Source organism: Doryrhamphus excisus, linkage group LG19, assembly GCF_037039965.1.
Source record: "Doryrhamphus excisus strain RoL-2023G ecotype Guam linkage group LG19, RoL_Dexc_Guam_v1.1, whole genome shotgun sequence".
NCBI classification, from domain to species: Eukaryota; Metazoa; Chordata; class Actinopteri; order Syngnathiformes; family Syngnathidae; genus Doryrhamphus; species Doryrhamphus excisus.
In genome coordinates, this window is record NC_136375.1 from 6476979 (window position 1) to 6495223 (window position 18245).

The 18245-nt window shown below is 46.8% G+C and overlaps 3 protein-coding genes across 7 annotated transcripts; 1 reads left to right on the plus strand and 2 right to left on the minus strand.

The window, feature by feature from the left end:
- Positions 1 to 2374: 2374 nt before the first annotated feature.
- zcchc9 (zinc finger, CCHC domain containing 9) lies at positions 2375 to 5157 on the minus strand. 3 transcript variants are annotated; one of them, XM_078798860.1, is made up of 6 exons: positions 5070 to 5157; positions 4359 to 4771; positions 4143 to 4293; positions 3982 to 4074; positions 3852 to 3920; positions 2375 to 2570 (listed from the first exon to the last, which is right to left on the minus strand). In XM_078798860.1, the coding sequence occupies exons 2-6, from the start codon at positions 4704 to 4706 to the stop codon at positions 2458 to 2460; spliced, it is 774 nt and encodes a 257-aa protein (XP_078654986.1). In that variant the 5' UTR covers positions 4707 to 4771; positions 5070 to 5157; the 3' UTR covers positions 2375 to 2457. The 3 variants fall into 3 exon arrangements, with proteins under 3 accessions (XP_078654986.1, XP_078654987.1, XP_057912381.2); XM_078798861.1 differs by having other exon boundaries at positions 4359 to 4714; positions 5070 to 5154; XM_058056398.2 differs by having other exon boundaries at positions 4359 to 4717; positions 5070 to 5129.
- A 125-nt stretch (positions 5158 to 5282) lies between these two features.
- Positions 5283 to 10463, plus strand: ddx56 (DEAD (Asp-Glu-Ala-Asp) box helicase 56). Of its 3 annotated transcripts, XM_058056395.2 has the most exons (14): positions 5347 to 5485; positions 5703 to 5864; positions 5944 to 6098; positions 6205 to 6375; positions 7535 to 7625; positions 7709 to 7950; positions 8027 to 8158; positions 9166 to 9279; positions 9348 to 9442; positions 9508 to 9581; positions 9663 to 9752; positions 9817 to 9922; positions 10002 to 10105; positions 10372 to 10463. In XM_058056395.2, the coding sequence occupies exons 1-14, from the start codon at positions 5429 to 5431 to the stop codon at positions 10438 to 10440; spliced, it is 1662 nt and encodes a 553-aa protein (XP_057912378.2). In that variant the 5' UTR covers positions 5347 to 5428; the 3' UTR covers positions 10441 to 10463. The 3 variants fall into 3 exon arrangements, with proteins under 3 accessions (XP_057912377.2, XP_057912376.2, XP_057912378.2); XM_058056394.2 differs by having other exon boundaries at positions 5283 to 5485; positions 9508 to 9752; positions 10375 to 10463; XM_058056393.2 differs by having other exon boundaries at positions 5302 to 5485; positions 9508 to 9752.
- A 76-nt stretch (positions 10464 to 10539) lies between these two features.
- On the minus strand, positions 10540 to 18079 carry aebp1a (AE binding protein 1a). Its single transcript, XM_058056390.2, has 20 exons — positions 17564 to 18079; positions 16877 to 17092; positions 16739 to 16813; positions 15384 to 15428; positions 15250 to 15309; positions 15106 to 15174; positions 14840 to 14917; positions 14654 to 14763; positions 14442 to 14581; positions 13908 to 13992; positions 13684 to 13828; positions 13542 to 13621; positions 13342 to 13465; positions 13055 to 13251; positions 12816 to 12989; positions 12615 to 12740; positions 12304 to 12550; positions 12083 to 12222; positions 11574 to 11673; positions 10540 to 11502 (listed from the first exon to the last, which is right to left on the minus strand). The coding sequence occupies exons 1-20, from the start codon at positions 17799 to 17801 to the stop codon at positions 10922 to 10924; spliced, it is 3030 nt and encodes a 1009-aa protein (XP_057912373.2). The 5' UTR covers positions 17802 to 18079; the 3' UTR covers positions 10540 to 10921.
- Positions 18080 to 18245: the final 166 nt, after the last annotated feature.

The following is an 18245-nucleotide window of genomic DNA, read 5'->3' on the forward strand; positions in this document are numbered from 1 at the left end:
AGGGGGGACTCAGGATGAGAGGATTAGTTGATGTTTGCTGCATGAAGCCTGACTGATGAGCTGATCAGGAAGCTCTTCACTCGGGAGAAGATCCCGTTGACGCGCACGTGGTTCAAAGCGGTGGTCGGAATATTAGGGACAGCTGGATACACGTGAAGACCTTGGTGATGTCATCTGACTTTATCTTTCCATTGTGTCTCATGAGATGGTGTACCTGACCTGACTGCATTACCAAAACACCCCCGATTGGCCGGTCCGCATGTCTACATTTTTTACATTTACTCATGAGTATGCAAAAAACTTTGCTTATGCCATATAGTTAGCATGTAGAGGTTGATCCAGCAAAAGCCAAATTGTTACTATGCATGTAGAGAAAGATACAACTAAAGCAACAATGTTACAATGTATGTAGAGGTAGATCTACCTGAAGCAACAATGTTACAGTGCATGTAGAGGTAGATCCAGCAAAAGCCAAATTGTTACTATGCATGTCGAGAAAGATACAACAAAAGCAACAATGTTACAATGCATGTAGAGGTAGATCTAGCTAAAAGAACAATGTTACAATGCATATAGAGCAAGATACAGCCAAAGCAACAATGTTACAATGCATGTAGAGAAAGATACATCCAAAGCAACAATGTTACAATGCATGTAGAGAAAGATACATCCAAAGCAACAATGTTACAATGCATGTAGAGGTAGATGTAGCTGAAGCAACAGTTACAATGCATGTAGAGAAAGATACAACGAAAGCAACAATGTTAGAATGCATGTAGAGGTAGATGTAACTAAAAGAACAATTTTACAATGCATGTAGAGGTATATCTAGCTAAAAGAACAATGTTACAATACATGTGGAGGTAGATGTAGCTAAAAGAACAACGTTACAATGCATGTAGAGGTAGATCTAGCTAAAAGACCAACGTTACAATGTATGTAGAGGTAGATGTACCTAAAAGAACAATGTTACAATGCATGTAGAGGTAGATGTAGCTAAAAGAACAATGTTACAATGCATGTAGAGGTAGATGTAGCTAAAAGAACAATGTTACAATGCATGTAGAGGTAGATTTAGCAAAAAGCACAACGTTACAATGCATGTAGAGGTAGATGTACCTAAAAGAACAACAATACAATGCATGTAGAGGTAGATGTAGCTAAAAGAACAATGTTACAATGTATGTAGAGGTAGATCTAGCTAAAAGAACAATGTTACAATGCATGTAGAGGTAGATGTAGCTAAAAGAACCACGTTACAATGCATGCAGAGGTAGACGTAGCTAAAAGAGAACATGGTTATAATGCATGTAGAGGTAGATCTAGCTCAAAGAACAACATTACAATGCATGTAGAGGTAGAGGTAGCTAAAAGAACAATGTTACAATGCATGTAGGGAAAGATTTTGTGTTACAATGGCCCATGAAATGAAAGCATTAGTTGTTATTATTATGAGTTTGTGTTGTCATGGCAACAGGGCTCGCTTCCTCCATGCAGGTGGATGTCAGTGATGACGAATGACAGGATGAAAGTTGGTGTGGGCATGCTGTCAGTGTGAGTGGCTTCAAGTGCAACCAGGTGGCATCAGTCAATGAAGCCTGTGTGCCTTCCTTACACACACACACACACAGTGGGGGTCTTGTGTAATGGGCCCAGTGAGTTGGCGGTGTGCAGTTGTCTGGCTGGACTCCTCATCTCTGTGTGTGCTGCTGTTGGACTTGGATCCTACCAGAGCCACAAGAGGTCTTTGGGGGGTAACCTCCAGCAGAAGCTATGCTCTCTTTCAGCCCACAAAGTGGTATTGTTCTTCGATTAACGAGATCCACCGTGAGCGGTCCTTCTGGGAACGGCTGTGCTGAATTAGGAGTTCTATCCGTTTGTCAGGGGGTTCTAAGAAGGCTTGTGCAACATGGCTGATGTAAGACCTCAGCATCCAGCCCTCCCCAGGGGAGATCACACACTAAGATCAGGAAAAACAGTCTGATGGATGCATGATTGGACACGATTGTGCATCACTTTGAGAAGCAAGTCAAGCTGCCCGAACCTCATTGCTCATCATTGCTCCTCCAAGACTACAAATGCTTCCCTGTTTCTTCCTCGCTGACGTTCTGAAACCTCACTTGGCATAAATCCAACAAATGATGGAGCTACAAGACCTCAGAACCCTCACCACCTGCCTACAAGCTTCCACTTTGACATCAAGCATCAGTGTTGCCATCGTGTGGCCGAGGTGCCACATTACAGTTTGAGAAAGCCAACAACACATAAACGAACCAGTAACGAGTAAGTTCACACCGCACAGGAACCAGTAACGACTAAGTCCACACCACATAGGAACCACACAGCAACATCAGAAGAAATATTTCACGCTGAATACAAAAATCCATGTTTTATTCAAATATCTACTACAAAAACAACCAAGAGCTTGTTCAGGTGGCCTGGAGACCTGGTGTGTCATCAGAAGACCACCACTTTGGTCTGCTTGGGTTGGCTTTTCTTCAGCGGAACATAGACATCCTCGTGGTCTGCACTCATGTTGTTGGACAACCAGCCCAGCGTCAGTGAATGACCTGCAAAACAAAAACTCCTTAACAGTTGTAAAACACAAATGTGCTTTTAAATGTGGTTTTAAAAATTATTAGAGCCCTCTCGCCATGAAATAATACACCTTTATACCTCTATTACCCGATATAGTAGACATAATACAAGAATATAAGACATGTTAGACATAGAAAACCTGTTTACTATTTTCTAAATGTGCTTTTTAACATTATTAGAGCCCTCTAGACATAAAATAACTCCGCTATAGTCACCTCTATACCTCTATTAACTGATATAGTAAACATAATACAAGAAAATAAGACATGTTAGACATAGAAAACCTGTTTACTATCTTCTAAATGTGCTTTTTAAAATTATTAGGGCCCTTTAGACATAAAATAACTCCCCTATACCTTTATACCTCTATTACCCGATATAGTAGACATAATACAAGAAAATAAGACATGTTAGACAAAGAAAACCTGTTTACTATCTTCTAAATGTGCTTAACATTAGAGCCCTCTAGACATAAAATAACTCCCCTATAGTCACCTCTAAACCTCCATTACCCGATATAGTAGACATAATACAGGAAAATAAGACATTTTAGACATAGAAAACCTGTTCACTATCTTCTAAATGTGCTTTTTAACATTATTAGAGCCCTCAAGACATAAAATATCTCCCCTATAGTCACCTCTATTACCCGATATAGTAGACATAATACAAGAACAAAAGACACGTTAGACATAGAAAACCTGTTCACTATCTTCTAAATGTGCTTTTTAACATTATTAGAGCCCTCAAGACATAAAATAACTCCCCTATAATCACCTTTATACCTCTATTACCCGATATAGTAAACATAATACAAGAAAATAAGAAATGTTAGACATAGAAAACCTGTTTACTATTTTCTAAATGTGCTTTTTAACATTATTAGGGCCATCTAGACATAAAATAACTCCCCTATAGTCACCTCTATACCTCTACTACCCGATATAGTAAACATAATCCAAGAACATAAGACACGTTAGACATAGAAAACCTGTTCACTATCTTCTAAATGTGCTAGACATAAAATAACTAATTTTGACAAATAATAGGCCATATTCAACCAGTGTATTCTCTAAAAAGCGCGACAGAGCGAAGCTGCAAAAAAGGAGGCGTGTACTTGAGTCAGGCACCATGAAACATAGATGTACTACACAACATACGTAGATGTACGACACTCAGCCGCTACGACGATGGAGCTGGTTTGGGCGCTGTGGTTTTGGTAGAATGGTGACAGTGTCGTGTACTGGACTCACTTGAAGTTTGATGCTCTGGACAGTCCTTCTGAAAATGTTCCACTGATCCACAAATTCGGCAACTCCCTCCTGGGAACAATCGGAAGAGTCAAAGCGAAGAGGAGTTGGTGAGGAAAAGAGGAGTGTCTACCTTCAGCGTAGAGTCCTTTTGGGTTGTCCGGGCAGGAGCGTGACAAATGTCCCGTCTGACCACAGATGAAGCACTTGGCGTACGGGTAGTCACCTGACACATAACCTCCATGAGAAACCTCCTTTTCTATTTCAATGGCAGCATCGACAGCGTCTCCTCACCGACAGCCGGGTCCACTTTGGCCCTGCACCGCTGGATGTCATGCTCGGTGGAGCCGCAGCGGTAGCAGATGCCTCGCCCCATCTCCTCGTCCCGCTCGGCCTCGGGACAGTCGGCCACGCCGTGACCCGGCCTTCTGCAGTTGAAGCACAGCTACAAGCACGCAAAGGTTTCAAACACTTTGAATAACACAAGGTCGCGTTTGTTTAAAACCTCACCATTTTATTCTTCTTGTCCGTCTGCCTCTTCACCCTCCTGTCTTCTCTCCTCCTGTCTTTCTTCAACGCCACCTCCACCTCCTCCCTCAGCTCCTTCTCCGCCCCACCTCCAGGCAGTGGCTGTCCGCTCTGCTGCAAATACTCCATGAAGCCGTTCACATCCTCATTGGTGTAGTCCTTCTTCTTTTTGTTGGGCTTTTTAACTCCAGAGCCCCCCGGCTGAGGTCCTATGGCATGGTTCCTCTGAGATTCTCCTTTGGAATTTCCTCTCGCCTTCAGCTGACTCCACGGAGTCGCCTCTGCAGGCTTGTTCTTGTGGATGTTGTTGGCTCTCGCCCACCTCGTCATGGCGGCCCCTGCTCACACCGAAAAGTGTATTTTATACAGAGGGCGGAGAGAGCCGTCGCACCGCACTGCAGTAAAAGTAAATGTATAGATTAGAATTGGGCGTTCAATATGTCAGACACACATATATAATCGCCACAAGTCAACGATTTACGTGGATATTTTATTAATCTCACATAGATAAGAGACAACGTGTTAGCCACATCGGGCAACTGCGTCTGTGTTAGCATTAGCAGGCAGGTTAGCTCACACGTCATTATTTGGTCGCGAACGCAACCGATTCCGTCCTAAGAATGAACATGGACATTAAATGTCAGTTTATTGAGGCTTTACAGTCTTGGTTCAATGCGGAAAACACAATAGTACCTCGTTCAGTTAATCCTCCATGTGTTTGTTTTCCCGGAAGTTGAGTTTGTCTTCTTCATTGCTTGGGAGTACGCATGTAACAAGGGAGTGATGTGCACTAGCGTCACCTTTTGCTTTGGAGTTGAGAAGGGCAGTTATATTTGCAACAATATTCTTTTTATATTTCTTCTAGTTAAATTTTCGTAATCATTTATGATAAATAAGCTTTTCAAAATATGTTTTTCATACGTGCACTATCCAGGAAAGATGTTTATATAGCATTTTCCGGAGAGAGACCGTTAATTACAGAGACTGACGAGACAGTAAACGCGTCATGACGTCTAAACTGTGCGACACACGTGTGCGTGAAGTAAGAGGCTATGGCGACGGACAGGCTTCAATTTCACGAAATGGGTCTTGACGACCGTCTTTTAAAGGTAACAATTCCGATTCTGTTGTTCTCAATGTTAGAAAAATTCAAAATGAAACAATGAACCGGGAAACGAAGCCTTAAACGGAAAGGAGGCGACATTAACGTACCACCGCATTAACGTACCAAACAGTTCAACAATGTTCGTTAAATGAACTTTAGCTGATTTCCTTTACGGAGAAAAAAAGCAGCACTTTGTGTTTATTTCTTTACTGTGGATTTAGGCGGTGGCGGATCTGGGTTGGTCCCAGCCTACTTTGATCCAGGAGAAGGCCATCCCTCTGGCTCTGGAGGGCAAAGACCTTCTGGCTCGGGCCCGGACCGGCTCGGGGAAGACTGCTGCTTATGCCGTGCCCGTCATCCAGCGGATCCTGGCCTCCAAATTGGTGATTCACACAATCGCTGCTCGACTTAAATATGGGAATGTATTGGGATTCTGACCTTATTCCGTCTTGTTCCTTTCAGACAGTCCGTGAGCAGGATGTAAGAGCTCTGATCCTGGTTCCCACCAAAGAACTGGGCCACCAGGTGCGGACTATGATGAAAGAGTTGATGGCGTACTGCTCAAGGGATGTCCGTGTGGCAGACATCTCTGGCAGAGCGGACGTTTCCGCACAAAGGTCAGTTATTATGTAGTGTACCACAAAAACAAGTCCAAGTCGTTAGTGATGGTAATTTCTCGTCTATGACTTAAGGATGTCAGGAAATGCATGTTTTTCACATCAGGCCCATCCTGATGGAGAAGCCCGACGTGGTGGTGGGGACGCCGTCACGTGTGCTGGCCCACCTCAAAGCACAAAACCTCGTCTTGCAGTCCTCGCTGGAGATGCTGGTGGTGGATGAGGCCGACCTGCTCTTCTCCTTTGGCTTTGAGGACGACCTGAAGAACCTGTTGTGGTGAGAGAAAAGACACACTGATGTCATTACAGCGGCTCCCCACACATTTGTTGATTTTTTGTTAAAAAAACAACAACTAAACAAACACAGAAAACACATCCCATACACCCTAAGTGGGTAAGAATTTACTAATATGTGATAACACAGTGAATAATAGCAGTGTAAATATGACTATAGGGGTGTTATTTCATGTTTAGAGGGCTCTAATAATGTGAACTCACTCACCCCAAAGATGTATTTATACATCTTTTAGAGTTTTTGCACTAGAGGCAAAAAAGGTGATGATGCAACTCCACCGTGGGGGGGGGGGGGGGGGGCATCTTTGGTGCCGCCCTAAGCATGTTCACTTCCAAATGTGACAATTGGAAATAGTTGGTGTTATCCATTCATCCATCTTCCATGCTGCTTATCCTCACTAGGGTGTGCTGGAGCCTATCCCAGCTGTCTTGGGGGAGAGGCGCGGTCCACCCTGGTCTGGTGGCCAGCCAATCAAATGTTTTTGGGATGGGGGAGGAAAGCGGAGTACCCGGAGAAAACTTGATGGGTGTTATATTTGTATATAAATAATTTTCATGTAAAACAACATTTCTTTGCTGTTTGTTGTTGCAGGGTTGTTTATATATTTTGGCTAGGTAGATATGGCTACATTTGTGTCAAAGTTCAAGTTATGCTTGAAATGTATATTTTCACAAAAAGCAGTTTTCCTCCCTACTTTGTTGAGAAGGAATATTAGATATAGAAGTGGTATTATAGATATAGAAGCTTTTCAAAAATGGAGTTAGAAATGGTAATTTTGTCGTAAGAAGCAGGTCTTCTTTGCTTAATGTGTCTACTTTTCTCTTATGTGTACTATATGGGGTGATAGGGGCGTAAAGGTGGCTATAGGGGTGTTCATGTCTAAAGGGCTCTAATAATGTTAAAAAGGTGGCAAACAGGTTTTCTATTCTCAATGTGTCTTATTTTCTCTTATGTCTACTCCATTGGGTAATAGACGTGTAGTGGTGACTATTTTATGGCTCAAATGTTAAAAAGCATATTTTCAACTGGTTTTCTATGCTATTTTAATTTTTATTATGAAGATATTCCAAGCCCAGTGGAAAGTGGGCCTCTAATGCAACTATAATACACATTTGAAGTTAGCCTTTTGTTGTTTTTGCAGCCACTTGCCGAAGATCTACCAGTCCTTCCTCATGTCGGCGACCTTCAGTGAGGATGTCCAAACCTTAAAGGAGCTCCTGCTGCATAATCCTGTAAGTGATCTCTCAGCCGTGGTCGTCCCACAGTGCTTTGGTCTGACTGTAAGGGCGTATGTTGCCTCCCTGCCCCCCACCAGGTGACTCTGAAGCTGCAAGGCTCCCAGCTGCCAGACGCCAGCCAGCTGCAGCAGTACAGCATCAAGTGCGAGGAGGAGGATAAGTTCCTGCTCATCTACACGCTGCTCAAGCTGCGGCTGGTGCAGGGCAAGTCGCTGATCTTCGTGAGCGACGTGAGCCGATGCTACCGCCTCAAGCTCTTCCTGGAGCAGTTCAGCATTCCCACCTGCGTGCTCAACTCAGAGTTGCCCGTCCAGTCCAGGTGAGACACCGCCGGAGGCCGCCTCCGGGTCGCAGCGGAGCACGCATTGGCTAAGAGTGCTGTGTTTGTGCTGCAGGTGTCACATCATCACACAGTTCAATCAAGGCTTCTACGACTACATCATTGCCACAGACGAGCGCAGCCTGGCCGACCCTGGCGCGACGCTGCCGCCTGCAGGCTCAGGCAAGCGGAAGAAGAAGGCGGGAAAGTAAGTCTTACTTTGATGACCTGCTAACTCCGGGTATCAACGACCGTGCCGGCGCAATAATGGTGGTTCCATGTTAGTCCCAGAGCGTCGTAGACCATAGACCAGGGGTCTCAAACTCAAAACGCCTCAGGTTTTCCAAAAAAAACCCCAAAAAAACGCATTTATTAAAAACAGAAAAATGAAAAAACTTTGCTTTGGTTCCAATTTTCTACAAGAAAAGCTCTGATAAAACATTCCACTGTTCTCAAATATCTTACTTTTTATTTTTCTACACAAAATAAGATGAAAAATAAACAAATAAAGAAAATCAATCATTCAGTAATAAATAAATATAATAATAAAAACTTAAGAAACCACATATAGTTGGTGGGTGGACAAATTATTTTTTTCAGATTAAAATTAACAGCATTATTAGAGCCCTGTAGACATGACAAAACACGACTATAGTCACATTTATACTTTTTTTTTTTTTTTTACAACATATTGCGCAACTGCAGGGTCTTGAGACACATGCTAACTCGCAAACTAGAGAGCTAGCGACCTAAACGGTAGCCTCCAAGTTATTTCCTTTTAAACTTAAAAGGCCAAAAACATACCACTTCCACACGGATAGGGAGGATAACTATTAACTGTTATTTAACCTTTAACATGAACATTAATCAAACGTAATAATTTTTTCTGGGTACATGATACCATACAGCATCCATATCAAACTTGCGCGGGCCGCACTAACATTAAACTTTCATATCACGGCGGGGGCCTCAAACTAGTGTCCTGCGGGCCGCATGTTTGAGACCCCTGCCATAGACCATATCATGATCCCATCTACTGTACGGAGTTGGAATGACGAGCTACATTCGCAAGACAGTCCCGTTATAACGTGTTAGCTAGCGCCACATCTACATGTGGCAGTCCAAATGTATTTGTGGCGGGCATGAAATAAAAGTGTGACCTCCTAGCCTGTACTCCTGAGGTTAAATGTTAACTGTGACGTGTGCTCCTGAAAGCCATCGAGATAAAGAATACGGCGTCTCCAGAGGCGTGGACTTCCAAAACGTGGACAACGTCATCAACTTTGATTTCCCCCCCACCGTCGAGTCCTACATCCATCGAGTTGGAAGGTAAACAAACCATCAGCAGGCTGTGATGGACATGTGAAGATGGGAAGTACATTTGGTTTTTTTGGCAGGACGGCGAGAGCGGAAAAATCCGGCACCGCCTTGTCCTTCATCTGTCACTCCGAGCTGACTCTGCTCAAGGAGGTGGAGGAGATGCTGACAGGAGGTAACGACATGCGCATCTCTTCTGGGTGGACATGTTGACACTCTGGTTGGATCAACTGTTTGCAGATAATGCCGAATCGGCCCTGACGCCATATCAGTTCAAGATGGAGGCCATCGAGGGCTTCAGGTACAGGTGCAGGGTGAGTGCCGCAGGGTGGACTTGTGCGTCGAAGCAGACATGTGAAGCTCATGTGGTTGTGCTGGCGTGTTCCCTGACACAGGATGCCATGCGCTCCGTGACCAAGCAGGCGGTGAGGGAAGCCAGACTCAAGGAGATCAAACAGGAGCTGCTCAACTCTGAGAAGCTGAAGGTGAGTGACCGAGCCGGAAGACGCGGGAGGCGGGTTCTGATGCGCCGCCTCTGCCGTCAATCAGACATACTTTGAGGACAACCCGAGAGACCTGCAGCTCCTCAGACACGACAAAGATCTCCACCCCGCCGTCATCAAGCCTCACCTGAAGAACGTCCCCGATTACCTCAGTGAGTGCATATTGGCTGGTTTGCACACCATTCTTCTTCACGGCTAACTGTCTAAACTCCTTGCTGCGACCCGGTCTAGTTCCTGAAGCTCTGAGGGGGATCGCCAATCCTCTGTCCAACCGGAGGAGGAGGAGGAAGAGGGAAAAGTCCAAAGTGAATGAAGTCACGAAGAGAAATTTCAAGGTGAGCCACAGTCCTTGTGGGACATGAACCCTCGTGTTTCTCTTTTCTGTGTGTTATAAAGACATCAAACAGGTAAAAGAGGCGGCTGATCAATGCCAAGGCTGCCATTAAAATGACTAAGCTTTTCATTCGATTCAAATTTGTCATTTGATGGCCCTAGTTTTTGTATAAAAAAAGAGTGAGACGTGTTCATGTCTGGCATTGGGACTCAACCCCAACCACCCACCCACCCCCAACTTGATGCGCATGCTTTGATTTGCTTGTAGAAGAACGTCCAGGGGAAGAACCCTCTGAGGAGCTTTCGCTACACAAGGAAGGCAACACCAAAGTCATGAAGAACTTGATGAGACCCCCCCCCCCCCCCCAAAAAAACAGCAAAAAGAAACACCCCATGTATATTTCCATTTTTAGAATAAAACCTCTTTAAGTCGACATTTTTTAGAAGTCTATTTGTTTTCGATGTGTTTATTTATTGAACATGGAAGCCATTTAGAGCATATTTGAACACGGAACACCGGAACCAGTTTCTCCTCCACGGCTTCTGTGTTGGTAAGCGTCGTTCATGGTCTTCTTCTAGTACACTTCATGTATCAGGAACTCCATATTGTACTATGAACGCTCCATTCTAGCATTCTTGTGTCCACTGGATGCTTGCAACAATAATTGATACGAAGTCATGAATCCTGCATGAGATGACACCTAGCTCCACACGTCGGTGCTACAGCGGTTAATTCAGAAGATGAAAGTCCTTAAACATGTTGACTTAAGAGGACTTCCTGGTCCTGGAAGCTAGTCTAGACTTATTGGGTCGCTCTTTCAGTCAATGGTGAATTGAAAGGGGTAGTCCTGAGTGGGCACCGAGTCAAAGATGATGCTGTCAAATGGGTTTTCAGTGGACCAGTTGTCCACAGGAAACCAGGAGTCATACCAGGAAGTGGTGGTCTCAGTGTTGCGTGTGGTGGTGGTGGTGGTGGTGGTGGTCGTAGTGGTTGTTGGCGTGGTGGTGGCAGCAGGCTTGGTGCCGAGGCCGGCTCGTTGCCTCTGTAGACGCAGCCGACGCAGACGCAGGATTCGCAGACGACGGAGTCGCTCCGCTCTCTGGGCGGCGGCGTGATCGTCTTCTGTAGGCACGGCGGTCGCGGCCCCTGCCGTGTTGCTGGCCGCTGTAGCCTTCACCTCGCTGGTCTTGGTGACCACGCGGATTGGCCTGTTGCCGTTGAGCGCCATGATCTCTTTGATGCGGTCCCAGTTGGACTTGGCCAAGGTGAAGCTGCAGGAAGTGGCCCCGGAGTCGTAGCCCACCATGCACAGTCTTGTCTGAGGCGTGTAGCCCTCCGCCTTCGCCGTTACACGGTACTCCCCAGGATTCAGCAGACGCCAGTAGTCGCCACCCGCAGCTGCAACCAGAGACAACGTCAAACTTTGTCCTCAGATGAAACTGAGAGTTTTGTCAGGGCAGGAACGGCACCAGCTATGATGTCATGGCGTATCCCCTCCACCGATATGGTGGCGTTGGCCAGCGGGTTGCCTTCCACGTCTTTGACCACACCTTTTATCCCCCTGTGGACCTGGGCAGGAAGACAAAGCGGAATCATTCAAAGCTCTTATTCACTGCGAGATCTGCTCTCACAAAGTCTACAATCCACAACCAAAACCAGCTCCACAATGGAGTGCTCTGTGTACCCATGGACCATGTTGGCAAGGCCGAGAGCACGGCTTTGCCTAGGCTTGTACCCCGCCCCCGAGTGCTACCGTTGTCTCTGGAGACAGTAGTATGTCTCCGCTTGTGCAAACAAAAACAACATGCCCGCCAAGCCCCTTGCTTCAGTGTGATTCCTTTACGTTTCCTTCATATAAAATTCCCCAAAACCAAAAGAAACCCTGACCAACAAGGAGTCCAAGGATTTAGTGTTTTATCTCCTTGGGATGCACTTGTTTGTTCCTTTGGTGGCCTAAGGGTGGCGCTATGGTTGTCACCTGCTCTATGAAGGACAGCAGAGCCTCGCGGTTGTTCTCCCACTCCAGAGGAAGTTCGCTCTCGTGCGGGAACTTGTCACATCCCAGGAAGATGGAGAGCTCCAAGCAGTTGGTGTGCAGGTAGCTGAAGTCATTCATGCCTGGTGGGGGCCACACTCGGGATGACTTTAGCTGGCTAGCCACTGGTATTCTTACCCAACCTTAATGGGAGAGACACTCACTGCCCACCACAGGCTTCCAGCTGGCACCGTTGACGATCCCCTGGCCCCGAGTGATGTCGTCTCCGTGACAAGAGCCTCGGTGAGTCTCTGTCATGGTCAGGTGACTGTGGGCATACGACATGGCCAGCCAGCGAAACATCACGTCATCGGGCGTCTCTCTCAGGGCGCCCTCGTTCTGATGCTGGATGCGCGCCCACGTGTCCTCGCTCATCTCAGCTGTGCCCCTCCAGCGCCTGCTGTCACTCGACTTGGACACACGAGGCTGTCACGAGGTTGGCACACCACCAAAGTCATTTTAAACCTCTACTTACCGAAATCTGCGGACGCTGCATGTCATACGGGTACGTGACCAGCTTTTCTCCACCTTGCAAATTAGCCCCCAGCACGAAGGGGTTACGCTCCATCCAGGAAATGATGGCTTGGGTTTCCACAGCAAGCTGAAGGAGGCAGTGCAGATGTTTTTGTTGAAACTACGTTGGTCCAGAACATCACCTTCTCCTCACCCTACTCACCGATCCATTGAGGAAGTTCTCTGGCATGGGAATGTGATGGTTTGGTACGATACGAGGGACCCAGCCTCGGTCCTCCGCCCCCCACAAGATGCTGTTCAGGTCTGGAAAGTTCTGGAAGATGTCATAGCCTTCCACAGTCCAATGGCCTACAGCCCAGTTCCCCATCTCTGAACCCTGGAGGACACGAAGATGCTGAATCTTGAACATGACGCCAAAGGACTACTCCGTCACCATCGTACCGCCTCGTACGCCAGCTCGTACGCATCAGGGTTGAGAGACGGCACCAGGTGAATTCTCACTCCATCCACCAGGCGACGCACTCGAGGATTTTCATCCTTGTACTCCTTGCAAAGGAACTGCATCAGCAGGAGGAGGAGCTCGCGGCCCAGGGCCTCGTTGCCATGAAGACCGGCTGTGTAACGGAATTCTGGTTCTCCTAAGAAACCAAAGACAATGCACCGGTTTGGTAGCTTGAAGAAAATGCTTAACGTCACTGACTTTTGCGTTCAACGTCAATGTATGTTACCTAGCTCATGCTCGCCAGGATTGTCGGAGATCTCCATAGCATACATCTTCAGGCCCTGAGAACTTTTACCAAGGTTGTAGATTCTGGTGATGTTGGGACACTCCTCGTTTATCACCTTCATCATCTGGAGGACACAAAGAATTTGTGTGGTAAATCAGGCAGTTTTAGAAGGTTCCAGGTATTTTAGTCAGGAGGGCAACCTGTCTCATGTCCTTGTAGTTGTGATGTCTGAAGTCCAGCTCATCTGAGGACCTCACGTCATTCTCGCTATGGTGGCTACCTGGAAGGTGGACGCGTGGTCGTGCATGGCCGCTTAGAAGATTGTTTGTGTGTCGTACTGACCGGGAAGTTGACACGCCAAAACCTCGGCCCTGAGACACAAGCTGCCGTTCCAGCTCTGAGGCAGGATGCGGAGGTATCGCGCCACCACGGGCCAAGAAAACCGGTTCATGACGGGGGTGTCCTTGTCCACGTTCCCATAGAACAGCTGGGGTGCAACACCACAGCATTTGGTCTTGTTTGAACTGTGGAGGTTCTAGTCATGTTCTCGTCATGTTCCTACTCACCCACTCAGCATAGCCATCGTGAACAACGGTCCAATCGCGACTGTCGTTGCTGAAGGCCACAAAGTAGGACGACACAAAGTCCTCGCTGCAAGTAGACATGCACACAGGCTGATCTTTTAACCACAGGGTGGATGTGGACGTATTCCCAGAATGGTCACCACACAGGATACCAATTCTTGGTAGTCGCTAGCTTCCTGGGCTTTGTTACTGGCTTTCCCTGGCACTAACATTCCTAGGCTACTGTCCACAATCTCTTGGTCAGTCAGTTGCGTTCTTTGGCATCACCCCAGGAGTTCCTAGCTGGTCTTTACTATCTACTAGGGCTATCAAAGGGGCCGCTATTATTTTAGTTATTGTCATTTGTGGAGCGGTACCTTGGGCTACGTGTTTTTATGTTGACTGAAGATGAAAATTGATCATCTCTATCTGTGATTATGAGTTAACGACCCTTAAAATCGGACTAATCCCGATTAAATATTTGAATCGATTCAAATATCTCAAGTATCTCGACGGGTACAAGTCGTGGCCACCCACAGCTGCTCGGAGTTTCGTCCCTGTGTTATGACTGCCGTGAACTCCACCTCTCGTCGGGCGTCCACCTCAAACCAGCTGTTGGTCTCCTCAGGCTCTGCACACCACGCACCCCCGTAAAGATCCTCCTCATCGGCCGAACCCTGGGAACAAGAGCTTTAGTCTAGACCAGTCCGGTGTGACCGTTGTGTCCAGCGAGGATGAAGATGCGGTACCTGCATGTTGAGTCTGCCCCTCTGAGCCGTGAAGCCATGATGGAACTGAGAGGAGGCCAGCAGCTGGTCGTCGTCCACGCGGTGAGACTCCAAGCCCAGAGGAGGACACTCTTAAGGATGCCGCAAAGAAGTCTCATCGTCTGTGACCCAAGACACTAACGACACATCTGGATTCTCTTGTCTTACTTTTGGGTTCCGGCGGCTGTGAAATCTGTTTGAGTCGCTCCTCTTCCTCCTCCTCCCACTTCTTCCTCAGTCGCTCGGCTTCAGTGCGTAACGACAAAACAATGCGTGTCAAGATGTCGGCTGGCAGGCGCAAACCACTTCCATGTGTGCCGTGCTATGTCTTCTCTACACCAAACGCTGAAAAGCTCAAGACACATCGGGGATCCGATCTCGCTAAAAGTACAACAAGGACTTGTACCAAAAAACACGCAGTCCCATGCCCAGACCTTTTTCAGCCTTTTCTTTGCGAGCCAACTCCCTCTCTCGCTCCTCCTCCTCTTGCTTCTTCTTGGAAACTGTCAACAAACAAACACAAGCTTGACATGCGGAATGGTCGCCGACGTGCTAATGGCGGGAAGCGGCGGACGCACGGTCGTCATAGTCGTACTCTTCGTACCAGGGTCCCACGTAGGGCACGCCGGTGGTCTCCTCTGCAAAGGCAAGAAGACATATGGCCATCGTCACCTCCAGGACTGCGGGCGGTGAAGCGACCACAGGACCATACCTGGAACGTACACGATGACTTCGGGAGTTGTCAGCTGCTTCTTATCTGAAGAAAAATACCCTCGTAATTATGCCACCCTTTATAAATTGACGAGTTCCTACCTTTACCAAAAACTACCGCTAGCGGGGTCTCGGGGCGGTGGAGCTTTCATCCCGATGGTCAAGGCTTACTAAGGAATTTGGTCGGCAAAGTACTGAAACTAAACAAAACAGTGCTGACTGATGGTATCGCCGGCTGGATTGCCGATGAAATGCGACCATTTCATACAGCTACATGACTTTATGACATATAATTGATGGAAAATGGCCTCCAAAATGTTGTCGATACGATAATTAGTTCTTGTGACAGGGCTAGCTACACTCTAAAAAGTAATTCAGAGTATCTGTTGACACCACTTGATTTAATACATAAATGCAATGTAAAAAAATGTAATTAATTGATTTAGATAAACTTTCTAAGTTGCTAACTTTATTTTTTAAGTTATGTTCAAATAATAATGTTGGCTATTACATGAACTTAATTTAGCATGTCATATACACTCAAATTTTATTGTTGGTAAGCTTAAAACAGGGCAGCACGGTGGTCGAGTGGTTAGCGCGCAGACCTCACAGCTAGGAGACCAGGGTTCAATTCCACCCTCTGCCATCTCTGTGTGGAGTTTGCATGTTCTCCCCCGTGCATGCGTGGGTTTTCTCCGGGTACTCCGGTTCCCTCCCACATTCCAAAAACATGCTAGGTTAATTGGCCACTCCAAATTGTCCATAGGTATGAATGTGAGTGTGAATGGTTGTTTGTCTATATGTGCCCTGTGATTGGCTGGCCACCAGTCCAGGGTGTACCCCGCCTCTCGCCCCAAGACAGCTGGGATAGGCTCCAGCACCCCCGCGACCCTCGTAAGGAAAAAGCAGTAGAAAATGAATGAAGCTTAGAACGAAATTCAAGTTGCCATGACTTAATAAAATTAGCTTGGTAACATAATATACACACACATATTTATATATATATTAAGTTACTGTTACTTAAAAAGCTATGTACATTATTATAATTAAGTAGACAACAAATTAAACTACTTTGAATAAAATGATTAAGTCGGTTGACTTAACATATTTCTTTGAGTTACGAACCTAAAAACTTGTCCCTATGACAATTATTCAGTAAGAATTACTTAAAATGAGCTTTGAGTGAAGAGGAAAAGCTAATTTGTGCAATGCAATATTGTAGCAATTTCAAATTAAGTTGTCATAACTAAGAAAGACTAATGGAAATTGTTGCGTTGATTTTTTTTTGTTGAGGCTAAACATTTATTTTTTGAGTGTACATGGAAGATCCAAGTCTGTAAAGATGCTCATCTTTACCTGGGTTGGCCCTAACCAGGTCTGGTTCTTCAGGCTCCTCCCACTTTGGCTGCACTGTGGTCACATGACTGGTTGCTGTGGAGACGCAATGGGAGATGTGTAATATTCAACTCAGTCGTCCAGTCTAAACAAACCTACTAGTCTCCCGGCTGGGTTCCGTCAGCGGCCTCGTCTCGGGCTGCTCCGTGGGCGCCGCTTCAGGTTTCTTGGTGGCTTTGGGCGTCTTGGGTTTCTTGGTGGCTTTGGGTTGCTTGGGCTTCTTAGTGGGCTTTGGAGCTTTGGGCTTTTTGGTGGGTTTTGGGGTTTTCTGCTTCTTTGCTTTGGCCTCCTTTTCTGCCGCCTTCCTAGCTTTGGCTTGGATGGAAAACAGAACAGAACAGTCCATGAATCGCAGCCTTTATGGACTTTTACAAGCCAAACGTCTGCGGCGTTTCTCGCCGTCGTAAACCAGTCTGACGACTTTGGTACCGAGGGACTGAGGTGAGACTCAAGAACTTAATAATCCACTTAGAGACCGCAAGAACTGGATCCAAATACCATGACTCGGTACAACGTAAAAATAAACCACAAAGAGCATGACTCGGCATAACCGATGAGGCACTTCATCGTCATTATGATGCATGTAAACAAACATGGCCGACATGACGGCTTGTTTCCTGCAGTGGAAAGTTTGCAACATCATCCGTTTCCTCGCTTGTGGAAAATTGTTGTGGGACAATTTTCTTTCGCTAGGAGGTGCTTTTCCTGGCAGGGGGAAGTGGATGAGGCAGACCGCCAGGACTGGATCACGCAAAGCGACGACTGATTGTGCCGATGCATGCTCACCTGCCTCCACTTCCTGTGGCGTTTTCTTTTTCTTTGGTTTGCTCCGCTCAACGTCCACCGGTGCAGCCGGCTCATCTGACCTTTCACCTTCCTCCCCCGGTCGGCGCCGCTTGGCCAGCTCTCCGACCTCCCTCACCTGAAGCCCTCCCCCGCCTGGCGGCGTCTCCTCCACGTCCTGACGGCCGCAGACGAGCATGCCGCACATGGCGAAGATCGCCCAGAGCAGCAGGACTTTCATGGTGAAGTGGATGAAGATGATGAAGAAGAAGAGTACTGCGCAGTTTTCAGCCCTCAGTGAGCACGCTCAGTGAAGACCATCTGAGAAGCAGATGGTTGGAGAGAGAAGAAGACGACTCTGAGCTCCTTCCTCCTCAAGCCTCATCCCTCCCTCATGGCCCTTCGCCCCCTTCCCAGAGTAGGAGGAGCCTCTGCCACAGGAGACATTCCTACAGGGGAGGGAGCCAAGGAAGCAGAGCAGACCAAATCACAACTTCATGACAGCAACAAGTTGCCAGATAGTCGTAAGAAGACGTAAAAGTCAGAAGAGTCAAAGTGGACCAACCCCAGAAGATGCAGATGGAATGGAGGAGCCTTTTCGGGGGGACACCTACTGCTAAGCTAACGCTAAAGCTTCCGGCCGACTTTCTGAGAAACAAGACCTCCATGTGGGAGACAGAGTGAG

Excerpts from the sequence above, each read along its gene's own strand:
- zcchc9 (XM_078798860.1), bottom strand. The coding sequence starts at position 4,706 with ATGACGAGGTGGGCGAGAGCCAACAACATCCACAAGAACAAGCCTGCA. Across the intron at positions 4,294-4,358 it reads CGGACAAGAAGAATAAAATG|CTGTGCTTCAACTGCAGAAG; the intron begins GTGAGGTTTTAA and ends GCGTGCTTGTAG. Across the intron at positions 2,571-3,851 it reads TCCAGAGCATCAAACTTCAA|GTCATTCACTGACGCTGGGC; the intron begins GTGAGTCCAGTA and ends TTTGTTTTGCAG.
- ddx56 (XM_058056393.2), top strand. The coding sequence starts at position 5,429 with ATGGCGACGGACAGGCTTCAATTTCACGAAATGGGTCTTGACGACCGT. Across the intron at positions 5,865-5,943 it reads GGATCCTGGCCTCCAAATTG|ACAGTCCGTGAGCAGGATGT; the intron begins GTGATTCACACA and ends TGTTCCTTTCAG. Across the intron at positions 7,626-7,708 it reads AGCTCCTGCTGCATAATCCT|GTGACTCTGAAGCTGCAAGG; the intron begins GTAAGTGATCTC and ends GCCCCCCACCAG.
- aebp1a (XM_058056390.2), bottom strand. The coding sequence starts at position 17,801 with ATGAAAGTCCTGCTGCTCTGGGCGATCTTCGCCATGTGCGGCATGCTC. Across the intron at positions 17,093-17,563 it reads GCCACAGGAAGTGGAGGCAG|CCAAAGCTAGGAAGGCGGCA; the intron begins GTGAGCATGCAT and ends TTTCCATCCAAG. Across the intron at positions 11,674-12,082 it reads TGCTGTCCTTCATAGAGCAG|GTCCACAGGGGGATAAAAGG; the intron begins GTGACAACCATA and ends CTTCCTGCCCAG.